This window comes from Octodon degus, unplaced genomic scaffold (assembly GCF_000260255.1).
Source record: "Octodon degus isolate 3935 unplaced genomic scaffold, OctDeg1.0 scaffold00015, whole genome shotgun sequence".
Lineage (NCBI taxonomy): Eukaryota > Metazoa > Chordata > Mammalia > Rodentia > Octodontidae > Octodon > Octodon degus.
Genome location: NW_004524591.1, coordinates 1,290,350 through 1,302,843, shown reverse-complemented (window position 1 = coordinate 1,302,843; position 12,494 = coordinate 1,290,350). Strand labels below are relative to the sequence as shown.

General features: G+C 37.9%; 1 protein-coding gene across 1 annotated transcript in view; it reads left to right on the top strand.

Moving 5' to 3' along the window:
• The window catches only part of Dock4 (dedicator of cytokinesis 4), a 452,226-nt gene that overhangs the window by 204,223 nt on the left and 235,509 nt on the right, over positions 1-12,494 (top strand). The window contains exon 2 of the mRNA XM_023709867.1: positions 10,598-10,681. Within this exon, the coding sequence (XP_023565635.1) occupies positions 10,598-10,681 (84 nt within the window). The remainder of the gene's footprint in view (positions 1-10,597; positions 10,682-12,494) is intronic.

Here is a 12,494-nt window from a genome sequence, read left to right as displayed (position 1 = left end):
ATTTGTTCTAATGGTGTTTGTAAATAGGATCACAAGTCCGCATCTTGTACAGCAATTAACCACTAAGAAGAATATATGCAGTGTATTATTTGTTGAAAAATAAAAAAAAGAAAAAAAAAGAACATAAAAAAAAGAAATTAAGAAGAGAAAAAGGGCAGTTGATAAAAGGAGACAAAACAAGTTAAACAAAACAAATTATTAATTGCTCCCTTCCATAGACCAGCAGAAATCCACAGTATGGTTGTCAAAACCATCCTTTCTACATCCAATGATATCTCTCCCACTTCCTCTCCTGTCTTTCACCTCAACTCAGTAACTCTTTACTTTTGAATAAATTCATTTCTTTTTCTGAGTTATCTATTGTATCCTTCAGATTCCATTTTCACTTTCATGTTCTCACACTAAGGAGACAGTATGATATTTGTACATGTGGGCCTGATTATTTTTCATTTAGGAGTATGGTCTCTAATTGTGTGTCTAGCTTACAAAACAAACAAACAAACAAGCCTCGAATTTATCCTGTTGAATAGCTGAATAATACTTAGTAACAAAAGTAAACTTCAACTATGGATATATTTCATGCAAAAAAACTTGGAGAAGATTAAAGAGATCTAGTTGGAAAGTTGTTTCCAAAATGGAATCTAAAAGTGGTTTATCAATTAAGTGCATTTAAATGATGTTGTCTCTCTGTTTTTTCACTTAAGAGTATAGTCTCTCATTGCATCTCTAGTTTACTGAAAGAAGCCTCAAATTTATCCTGTTTTATAGCTGAATAATACCACATTGTGTAAAAATACCCCATCTTCTTTATCCATTCCTCAGTTGATGCCATCTGGGTTGTTTTCAAGACTTAGCTATGACAAATTGCACTGCTATAAACATGGATGCACATATATTGCTGTGGTATGTTGTTTTCACTTCTTCTGGAAAAGTACCCAGAAGGTAAATAGGTGGGTTGAATGGGGCCTCCAACTCCAGATTTTTAAGAAATCCCCACAGTGATTTCAGAAATGATTGTATCACTCTGCACTCCCACCAACAGTGGAAAATGGTTCCTTTTTACCCACAGGGCCTCCAGCATTTGTTACTGACTGACTTCTTGATGTTAGCCATTCTTTCTGGGGTGAGATGGAATCTCAGTATTGTTTTAATTTGCATTTCTCAACTGACCAATGATATTGAAAATTTTTTCATACACTGGTCATTTGTATTTCTTCATCTGACGAGTGTATATCTCAGATGCTCATTTCTGATTTGGGTCTTTAAATTTGTGGGTCCAATTTGTTTTAATTCTTTCTCTGTTCTACATAGAAGGCCTTTGTTGGAGAGACAGTCTCATTTTTTCTCATGTAGGTTTTCTTTTTACGCAGTTGGAGATTTCTTTTGAAATGCAAAACTTTTCAAAAAGATAAGATCCAAGTTGTTGATTCTTTGAAGTCTTGTCTTTCTTTCTTGCTTGCTTTCTTTCTTTCTTTCTTTCTTTCTTTCTTTCTTTCTTCGTCATATTTAGACAGGGTCTCACTATGTAGATTGGACTCATACTGATCCTCCTGTTTATAACCTCACAAGCATTGGGATTATAGGTGCATGCCAACACACCCAGTCTCAATTGCCCTCTCAGTGCTCCCCAGGGACAAGGCTGGCATGGCAGGCCCAGGGGTCGAACTCCCAGCCCCTGTGCCTGCCTAAGCTTTGAAGTATTTTCTGTGCAGTTTTTTTTTTTTTCATGATCTCTCTACATAGCCCTATGTTTTTAAGATTTCTACCCACATTTTCCTCCAGAAGATTTAGTGTTTCTGTTTTAATGTTTAAATCTTGGATCCAGTTTGATTGTAGTTTAGTGCATGGTGATAGATGTGTTCTAATTTTAGCCTTTGGCATATAGAAAGCAAGTTTTTCCAGCACCATTTATTAAAGAGGCTATGTTATAGTGATTATGTCTGCCTCCTTTGTCAAAGATAAGATGGCTGAATGTGTTTCTAGTTGTGTCTGCATGTTCTAATCTGTTGCACTGATCCTGTTCTGTCTCTGTGGCAGTACATGCTGACCAGTAGCTTTATAGTATAATTTCAGGTCAGGGATTTTAAGACCTCCTGTCTTTCCTTGTTTCCCAGGATTTCTTTTGATATTCTGGATTGCTTCTTGTTCCAAATGAAGTTGAGGAAAGTTTTCTCTAGCTATGTGAGGTACACTAATGGTATTTCAATTAGGATTACATAGAATCTGTATAACAATTTTGTGAGTATGGACATTTTCACAATGTTGGTTCTTCCTATCCAGGAGCATAGAATATCTAAATTTTCTCAAATCCTCCTCTATCTCTTTCCTCAGAGTGCTATCATTTTCACTTTATAAATCTTTTACATCCTTTGTGAGATTGGTTCCTAAATATTTTGGGTTTTTTGGATGTTATTGTGAAGGTATGGTTTCCCTAATTTCTCTTTCAGTGCATTCATTGTGTACAAAAATGCTACTGATTTTAGGTGTTGACTTTGTACCTTGCTGTGTCACTAAATTTAGTTTACTAAGTCTACAACTCTTGATGGAGATTTTGCAGTGCTCTGTATAGAGTGTCATGCCATCTGTAAGTAAAGATAATTTCACTTCTTTTGCAATCCTTACTCATTTTATTTCTCTCTGTTGTCTGATTGCTCTGGCTAATGTTTCCAGCACTATGTTGAATAAGATCGGAGACAGTGGAAATCCTTGTCTTGTTTCTGATTTTAAAGACAAAGCTTGAATTTTTGTTCATTTAGTATAATGTTGGCTGTTGGCTTCTTATAGATGGCTTTAATCAGGTTAAGATGTAGACAATCTATTCTTATTTTCTATAAGGGTTTTTATCATGAATGAATGTTGGACTTTGTCAACATCTTTTTCTGCATCTATTGAGATGATAATGTCGTTTTTGTTCCTGGCTGTATTAATGTGGTGTATCACATTTACAGATTAGCATATGTTGAACTATCCCTGCATTCCTGGGATGAATCTCACTTGGTCACGATGTATAATTTTGTTGATGATTTGCTGCATTCTGTTTGCTAGTATTTTATTGAGTATTTCTGCATCTATACTCATTAGAGAGACTGACCTGTAGTTCTCTTTTTTAGTTGGTTCTTTCTTTGGTTTTGGAAACAAAGTAATGCTTGTTTCCAGGGATGAGAATTGCTTCCCCTTCAACTTCACTGAGCGGTTTGAGAAAAGTTGACATTAAATCTTCTCAAAATTTCTTGTAGAATTCAGCTGTGAATCTGCTGGTACCTGGGCTCTTTTTTTTGTTGGTAGGTTTTGTAATTACCTACAATTTTCAATTTCGTTTCCCATTATTGGGTTATGCAGAGTCTGTATATCTTCTTGACTCAACTTTGGCATTTCTTGTGTATCTAGGATACTGCCCATTTCCTCTGTGTTTTCCATACTGTCAGAGTACAGATTTTAGAAGTAGCTATTGATGATCCTCTGACTTTCTCCAGGGTCTATAGTGATTTCACCCATTTCATTTTTATGGCATGAATTTGTTTTTTTTCTTTCCTTTTTTTTTTTTTTTTTTTGATAAGATTGGCTAGGGGTTTATCAATTTTATTTATTCTTCCAAGTACCAATTCTTCGATTCATTTATTCTTTGTATTATTTTCTTTATCTCCAATGCATTAATTTCTGCTCTAATCTTTATAATTCCCTGCCTTCTTTGGGCTTGACTTACTCTTCGTTTTCTAAGACCATTAGGTACAGCATAGGATTGTTTATTTGGGCTTGTTTTGTTTCTCTAATGTGCAAATTTACTGCTATACATTTTCCTCTTAAGACAGGTATCATTGTGTCCCACAGGTTTCAGTAAGTTGTATCTGAATTTTTGTTTGGTTGTAAATATTTGTTTAATTTCTTCTTTAATTTCATCTGTGACCCCTGGTTGTTTAGGAGGTTGTTATTTAATTTCCATGTGTTTATTGTTTTTCTGTGGTTTTTGTTTTCAGTTTCATTGCACTGTGGTCAGATAGTATGGATGGAATAACTTAGGCAAGCTCTGTGTGCTAGTATATGGTCTATTTTGGGGAGTGTCCCATGTGCAGCTGAGAAAAATGTGTATGGTGGTGTTGCTGGGTAAAACACTCTGTGTAGAGATCTACTAAGTCCATTTCTTCACAAGTTTGGTTTGATTCTGTAATTTCTTTGCTAATTTTTTTTGGGGGGGGCCTGGTTGATCTATCTCTTTGTGTCAATGTGATGTTAAAGTCCCCCATTATAATTGTATTATTGCTCATTTGATTTTTCATATCTGCTAAAATCTGTCTTATGTAGGTGGGTGCTCCTACATTCTGTGCATATAAATTTATAATTGTTATAGTTTCCTCTTGCAGTTTTCCCTTAGTAAGCATGTAGTGACCTTCTTTATCTCTTTGAATGATTTTTGACTCAAAGTTGATATTGTCCTCAACCAAAATAGCTACCCCTGCTTTTTTATGGTTTCTTGTGGCATGGAGAATTGTTTTCCATCCTTTGACTTTTAGTCTGTGAATTTCATTTTGAGTCAAATGTGTTTCCTATATGCAGCATATTGTTGGACTTTGTTTCTTAATCCACTGTGCTAGTCTGTTTCTTTTGCTTGGTGGATTAAAGCCATTTACGCTTTTTACATTGATGGTTATAACTGATATGTGTTGCCTTATCTTTGTCATGTTACTTTCCTGCTATAGGTTCTGTACTTTTTCCCTCTTTTTAATTACTTGCTCTGCTTGGTGATTTCTTTTTGTTGTTCTTGATGTTTTGTTTGTTTCTGTCTCTTTCCAGAATATCTGTCAGAACCCTTTGTAGGGTTGGTTTGGTATTCATGAAATTCTTCAGTTGCTCTCTGTCATGGAATGATCTTATCTCATCATTGATTTGACAGATAGTTTTGCAGCGTACATCAATCTGGGTTAGAAATCATTTTCTTTCATGATCTGAAATACTTCACTCCAAGTTCATCTTAATTTGATAGTTTGTGTTGATAAATCTATGATTGTGATGGACTTTCCATTGTAGGGGATCTGTTTCTTCCCTGTAACAGCTTTTAATATTCTATTCTTTTGTTGAATTTCTGAGATCTTGATTATTATGTGTCTAGGTATAGATTTATTGTGATTATGGCCTGTGGAGTTCTATATGCCTTGCTGAATTGTATGTCAGATTCTTTTCTCATGTTTAGAAAATTTTCTGCTAGTACTTCTGCAAATAGTCTTTCTATGTCACTTGTGCTGTCTCCTTCTGATTAATTGGCATGTATTATACTTATACTATTTATCTTTGTGTTGTCTTGTAGCTGCTGAATTGTTATTTCCTGGTTCCTTCCTAGTTTTTGTTTGTTTGTTTGTTTTGGTACTGGGAATTGAACTCAGGACCTTGCACTTGCCAAGTAGATGCTTAGGCCACTGTTCTGTCTACCCTCCTGCTTAGTTTTAAGAGATCTTTCTTTTCATGTTCATTAGCTGCAACACTGTCTTCCAGGTCTGAGAGTATATTTATAGTTTCTTTCAAGCCACTTTGCTTTCCCTGTTTTCAATGGAATTCTTAATTTCCTGGATATCTGTTTGAATCTGTTTCATGCATTCTAATTGTTTCCTGTAGTGTTCATGCAGTGTTTCCATTTTTTTAGTTCCCCCCCCCCCTTCGCTTTTTTTTAATCTATGTCTTCTTTAGCTGTGCTGAGCAATTCTTTCACGATTGTTGTCCTTTCTTTTTGGACCTGTGAGATTATTTCAGATCTTATTTCTTCAATAACCTGACGGTTTGATGGACTGGCTTCCTCAGGTTAATTGCTATCATTTCAGACATTTTAGGTTTGTGATATCCAAGTTGTTGTATGTCTTTGTCTCCCAGATTTTTTTCTGGATGGGCTAAAGATTGGTTTTTCCTTTTTCTCCTGCATTTTGGCATTTTTGAAGCTCCCAATAATCACCCAGATTTAGCAATGGTAGTAGAGCAGTGGAGCATGGATCAGTAAGGTTTCCACTAAGGTGGGGAGCAGGGTAGGCCTCAACAAGGCTCTCACTATTATAGGGAGGTGACTGGCTGATACTCAACAAAGCTTCAGTGTAGATGGTTTGTGTGGGCCAGATCCACCAGGATTCCAGTGGCCGTGCAGAATCCTCTTAAATTTTTAGAATGGTAGACTAGCACCAACACAACTCCAGGCCTGTGTACTGCACAACATGGGACACAACTCACCAGAGTCCCATAGGTTGCACAGAGTTCTCCAAAGTTCTTAAATGGTTGGAGCAGTCAACAGGAAAGCCACAGATCAGCTGCTTGTCAGAAGCTCATGGGTGGCCCAGAGTCCTCCAAAGTTCTTAAATGGTTGGACCTATATCAGCACAAGCTCCATGTTGTGCACTGGGTGTCAAAGGACATAGCTCACCAGAGTCTCATAGGTCACCAAGAGTCCTTCAAAGTTCTTAAATCGTTAGACCAAGCATCAGAAAAGCTCCGTACCTGTGCAGACTGGGCCCACAGATCCTCTTGAACTACATCTTTAAAGCATTCCTTTCTAAGAGGATCTACAGTTCAATACTGTCTCCTCAGATGTTATGGTAGTTGACTCGGAGATTGTGTGAATCTATTAAAACCTGGGTACCATTTCTCAGTGGTGCCATCCATGCATTCATCCGTTCCATGTGTTAGTCATATTCCATTCATGCACTCTGACTTTTATGCTGGGCCTCTATTTGAGGACCACTCACTGTATTCTAGGAACATGGTTGAAGGAGTAATTGATAATTAGACAAAGAAGATAATAGTATCAGAAATCTTGAAGGAGGCATAACCTTGGAGCTAAGCCATAAAATAAGGCTGCTTTGGAGTTCTCAGTGTAGGAGGGTTGGAAGAGGTTGGGTGTCAGTAACAAGCATAAATGCATTGGTCTTGTAAGCAACAACTTGAGAGTTTTGGGGTACAGAACAAAGGGCAGTGTGGGGAGGTCAGAAGTGAGCCTGGAAAGGTGGAAGAAGTGTTGTTAGAGACTGACATGAGATGCTGAGGAGTACTGTCCTGCAGCTCTAGCCAAGGGCTGGTGCTAGTGCAAAGAGGTGTCCTTTGACAGATGAGACAGCTTTGGAAGAGTTTTTAAGTAAGTGTTCGCCATAGCAATGCTAAGCTCCTAACTCTCCCAGGTTCAGAATTTCAAGTGGGCAGAGGCCTTTCAGTTTTTGTCTGCTCCTTTGTTTTATAGAGGGGGCATCTTCAAGCCATGAGGGAAGAACATGTTATTAGGAGACCTTTAATAGTTATTAAATAGTTCACAACTGAAGAGTAGCATCTGAATTCACTCCTATAGAATATTGGATAAAATAAAATAATACATCATTTTGACCTAGAAAAACCATTATTCCAGTTTTAAATAGCTCCTGTGAGAGAATGAATTTTCATTCTTAGGATTTTCAGCATCCTTTTAAATAGCATTCCCAGTAATAAAGGAGGCTGTGGCTCCTGATCAGAACATTTAACAGAAAAGGCCCGGCCCTGATTCATTTAATCAATGGTTACTTACTGAGCTCAGACTGTGTACCAGACTTTGCCGAATTGAGTGTAAAATTGGAACTAAAAGCAAGAAAGTGCTTATACCTGGAGCTTATAGTCTATTGCAGATGCCATCATTTAAAAACTTTCAAAAATAAAGGGTGCAATGAAGTGGTATGAGATGCTATGATATATGTAAATTCACGAGACAGGATGGCTGTCAGGGAAGACTTCTCTGAGGATGGGAACACTGAGCTGACACTGGGATGTTGTATTTGCATTAACTTGGTCAGTAGGAAAGGAAGAGTCCTCCTTGCAAGAAGCCAGTAACGCACAGAGTTCTTTGAGAAGGGAATATAGCACACAGGGTATCAACAGACCTGTAGTAGATTCCAAGTTGAGATGCAGAGAGAAGGCTGAGGCAGTGATTTTACTATCATTCCCACACTTCCAATATACTTCAGACAAGTGACATCAGTTTATGTGCACTGCAAAGGCTCTCAGTGATTGTGTGTGAAATGGGTTTGAGAGGACCTTTGAGGAGACACACTAAGGGGCTGCTCTAGAAGAGCCAGGAAGAGGTGCGGGCAAGGTTTGTGTGATGGGGGGGCTGAGATGTTGACAAAGGGAGAGGTGTGGTAGTGGATTGACTGCAAGTGTCATGGTGTGGGGGAGGTAACCTTGCATCCAGGGGATGATAGAGGTGAGCCAGTCTTGACATCTAAGGATTAGAAGCTAGGTAGCAACAAGAAATATGAGGAAAATGATTTACTTTGTTAAGCTATTGTCCAATACTGTGTTACATATTTTACTGTCTTTTTCAAGAAATTTCCAGATGCCATATGCAAAAGAGAAAATAAGTACAAATGATAGTTTGGGTTTTTTCTGTCCTTATTTTTATCTCTACTGTTAATTTTGTTTTGAGATCATAAAAGGGCTTGAAACACCTCTGAAAGCCAGTACTTACTGGTGTGTTTTGAGTTTTTGACAGACCCATGTGTTTCTTCAGACTTTTAAAATATATTTCCAGTAGTAGCAGGAACTTACTTTAGGTGTTGAAGGCGGATCTAAACATTACTATCTGGGACAAAATTATAAACTAGTTTAAAATTTTTTGCCTTTACATAGCACTCTGGGAGCCTGAGGCAAGAGGGTAGTCATATTCAATCACAAGATTGGACCCAGCCTGGATAACTCAGTGACTTTGTGAGGCTCTGTCTCAAAATTTTAAAAAGTTTTTTTTAAAAAGAGGGAGTGGTGAGGGGATGTAGCTCAGTGTGAAGGCCCTGGGTTGAGTCAATATTGGAAAAACAAAATTAACTTTAAAAATCCTTGTTGTCTCCTGTGAATTTTTAGTTGCTTTCAATATACATAACATTTCATAGGAGATCTTTTCTGCATTTGTGTGTTCAGATGTATAGTCTTTATTCTTCCATCCTTGCTCCTCTCTGACTCAAGCTTTACTGTCCAGGGGAAAAACTGAATTCTCTCTATAGCTCTTGGAATTGCGCAGGATGACTAATCTTTGCACATATCCTGTCTGTGGCCTGTCCCAGTTCCGCCCCACCTTGAGAAATGTTTGGGAAACCAATTAATGTAAACTGTTAATCTATAATGAATGGTGCCCTCTGTTCGTTCCAGATAACAAGAGAGAGAAAACATGTGTGTTTATTCCTGGAGGAGGGTATAGTCACTTCTGAGTGAGATACCACCATTGATAATACCACAAGAAGACTGATTTTATGCCACAAACTTGGCAAGGTCCTGGAGACATAATAGTGAGGCAAAAAATGCAGTCCCTTCTCTTGAGAGATTCTCAGTCTAGGGAGAAAGAAAAAGACACTATAGTAGAAAGATAAACCACAGGAAATTTTAAGTACAGTGATAGTTCTATTTATAGTATGATTCCTCTGTGGCAAGATTGAGGGAGGTTAAGAAGTATAGTCATACACCTCACAGTTGATTTAGTTACTTCCCTTGTTGCTTGACACTCAGAGTTCAAGGAGAAAAGGTACTTTCGGCTCATGGTTGGTAGAGCATTCTGTCCATAGTTGTCTGGCAGCCTGGCAGGGCAGAAGGGCATGCCGAGGAGCGACAGTCCATAGTGTTGCAGGCAGAAGGCAGCAAATGGCACCTCTGCCAGCATGCCTTTCCCTTTTATCCCATCCAGGCCACCCCCTTTTTAGTGGTGCCACCCAGAACTGTGCTAATTTCAACCAGTGGACTAAGGGTACTGCATACCCTTAACCCCAATTTCATATGCCCTCAAACAGCCAGCTCCAAAAAGCCAGACTTGTGAATGCATGAGGTCTTGGACGGGGAGGGGGGACCATCGGGATACAAGCCAGAGTGCCCAGCATAACAAGAAGCAGGAAACGTGATTTTCCTTTATTGTAGACTGTGTATTGATAAACTACCTTAGACCAGACACCTGTTCAGGGTCTGGATGTGGCAGTGCTTGGGGGACACAGGTCCCCTCAGATGTCTTCAGACAATAACCTTTGCTTATGTGTGCAATTGCACAGTATTCTTGTAACACAATATTCTTGCTATTTTCTGTATTGCTTATACTAAATTTCACATGTTTGAAGTGCATATTTATAATGTTTATTTCACCAAGAAGTTGAAGTTGGCAAAGCATATGAATTTAATGATTTCTTTAAAAATACAAGATGTGTTATGTACATGTACTAACCCTGCACAAGGAATGGAAATGTTATGCATGGCAAACACATACAAAAAAATAAAAGGAAGAGGACCAGGCACTGGATGGAATAGAGAGGGAGCAAAGGGAAAGGGGTGAGAGAATAAAAATGTAAACATATATTATATATGTAAACCACTGTATATAAATGTAAACAAATACACATGTAAATTGACAGCAGGTTTTAACAATAAAAATGTACCTCTTATGCACATTTTTGTAGTCATTAACATTTGTCAGCAAGGGCCTGGGAGATGGTTCAGTAGAATAAGCGCTTGCCTGGCAAGCACAAGGGCCTGAGTTCAATCCCCAGTTCCACCAAAAAAAAAAAAAAAAATGTCAGCAGTATAACTAGCAGTAACTGACAAGTCTGCCTTCATAATTCTGTATTATTTTGAACAGTTATCGCCAGTTTTCGAGGAACCGTCCCATATGGCCTGTCCCTGGAAATCGGAGACACAGTTCAGATCCTGGAGAAGTGTGATGGTGAGTGGGTTTCCGCTGGTTTCTTGTGGTTGTGGGAATCCCTTCCATAATATAAGGCTATTCAGAAAGTTTACACATTTTCCCCTTACTGCTGTTAAACTATGGACTTTTCCCAGTAATCACAGCAAAACATTTGTTTTCCTTTGTCTTTCTGAGACAGGGTCTTGCTAATACAGTTCAGGCTGGCCTTGTGCTCACTTTTTAGCTAAGGCTTATCTTCAACTCCCAACCTTCCTCCTACCTCAGCCTCCTGAGTGCTGGATTTACAGGCGTGCACCACCATAGCTGGCTCAGCATAACATTTTTTTATGGAACTTGTTCCATAAAATATGAGTGTGTTCATATTTGGCTAATGGTACAGCAATATTTGATGTTTTTGAGTTGTGTTTTTTCTCATGTTATGTGCTTAAGAGCACCACTCAGCAACATAGAAAGCTGTTGAAGCTGCTGTATGTGTGGTTTTCATGACTCAGACCATACTAGAAAGCTTGTCTGAGAATCTCAAGTTTAGCAGACTCCCCTTTCCTTATGCATGGTTTGGAAGAAGCTGAGGTCTAGCAGATGTGGCAAATTTGAGGCTGGATGACCCAGTGCTTCTTGAAGGGCTCCTGCCCTGGCCCATCCTGCTCTGGTCTTCCAGTCTTTCTCCTTCCCCACTTTGGAATAACATTAATTATTCAGTGCATTTGAAATGTTAGTAGAATGTTATATGACCATAAATGATCATTGTTAATTTATGTAGCAGGCAATTCACTAAAGTTACTTAATATATTCTGAAATGTTTCTAGTCCTCCAACATCCTTAAAAAGATGAAATGATTTTTTTTTTTAGTTCTTGTTAGCAGAATGACTATATTTTAAAGTGCCATTTGTATATCCGAAAATATTCATTTTCCTGCTGGAAGGCTTTTCTTTCTAGGAATGTATAATATGATCACATTCTATCTTATCAAGTTTCATCATAGATTGCATCGTGTTCCCGCAGACAGTCACTACATTGAGCTAGAGCCTGGCGCTAAATGGTGGTGAAACATGGATGTTTCTTCTGCCCACTGCAATTGAGGCCTCTAAAAATATGACAAGGTTTCCTGTGTCGTCAGCAGATGCATTTTGTTTATTTCTCCTATTTATACAGATGGACATAAAATTGAGTTTGAATTGGTGCATGCAAATGTGCCCCATAGCTAATGGGAAGTGATGTATAATCTAAAAACTTTTTTATATGGTGTAATGGAACAGAACCTCTCTATGACATTTCTGTAGTTCTCAAATACTTGTGGTTTTTGCTAGAATAATGATTTACAAGTGAATATATTTCTTGGCTCTGTCATTGTCAGACTATAATAAGCCTTGAGATACAGAGATTGTGATTTTCCATTCATTCTCTTTTCTTCACACTTATTTTAAAACTAGGAGGGGTAATATAGTGCTGTATTGTATATCATTTTTAAGAAAATGTTTTATGAGGGACAAAACTTTTAAGTACAAAACTCAAATACTTGTTTTCAAAAGTTTAATTAGCCAAGACTTCAATGAGATAGAACATTTATTACATAACAAAATAATTTCTTGCCAAAAAGGAAAGTAGTTTGTATACTTGAAAGAAAATGTAATCAGAGAGTATCACAATTAAATTGGGCAATATATTAGTCATTTATAAAGAGAATTGTTTCTCTTTCAGAATAGTATCATAAAACTGAGCTGAAGTAATAGCCATTGTACTGAATACAGCTTCTGGGGAGCTCAGTTGCTGAGGCCTATGCCATGAGGCCAACGAAGGGGTAGCAGGTGATTACAGCATGAGGTGACCTGGC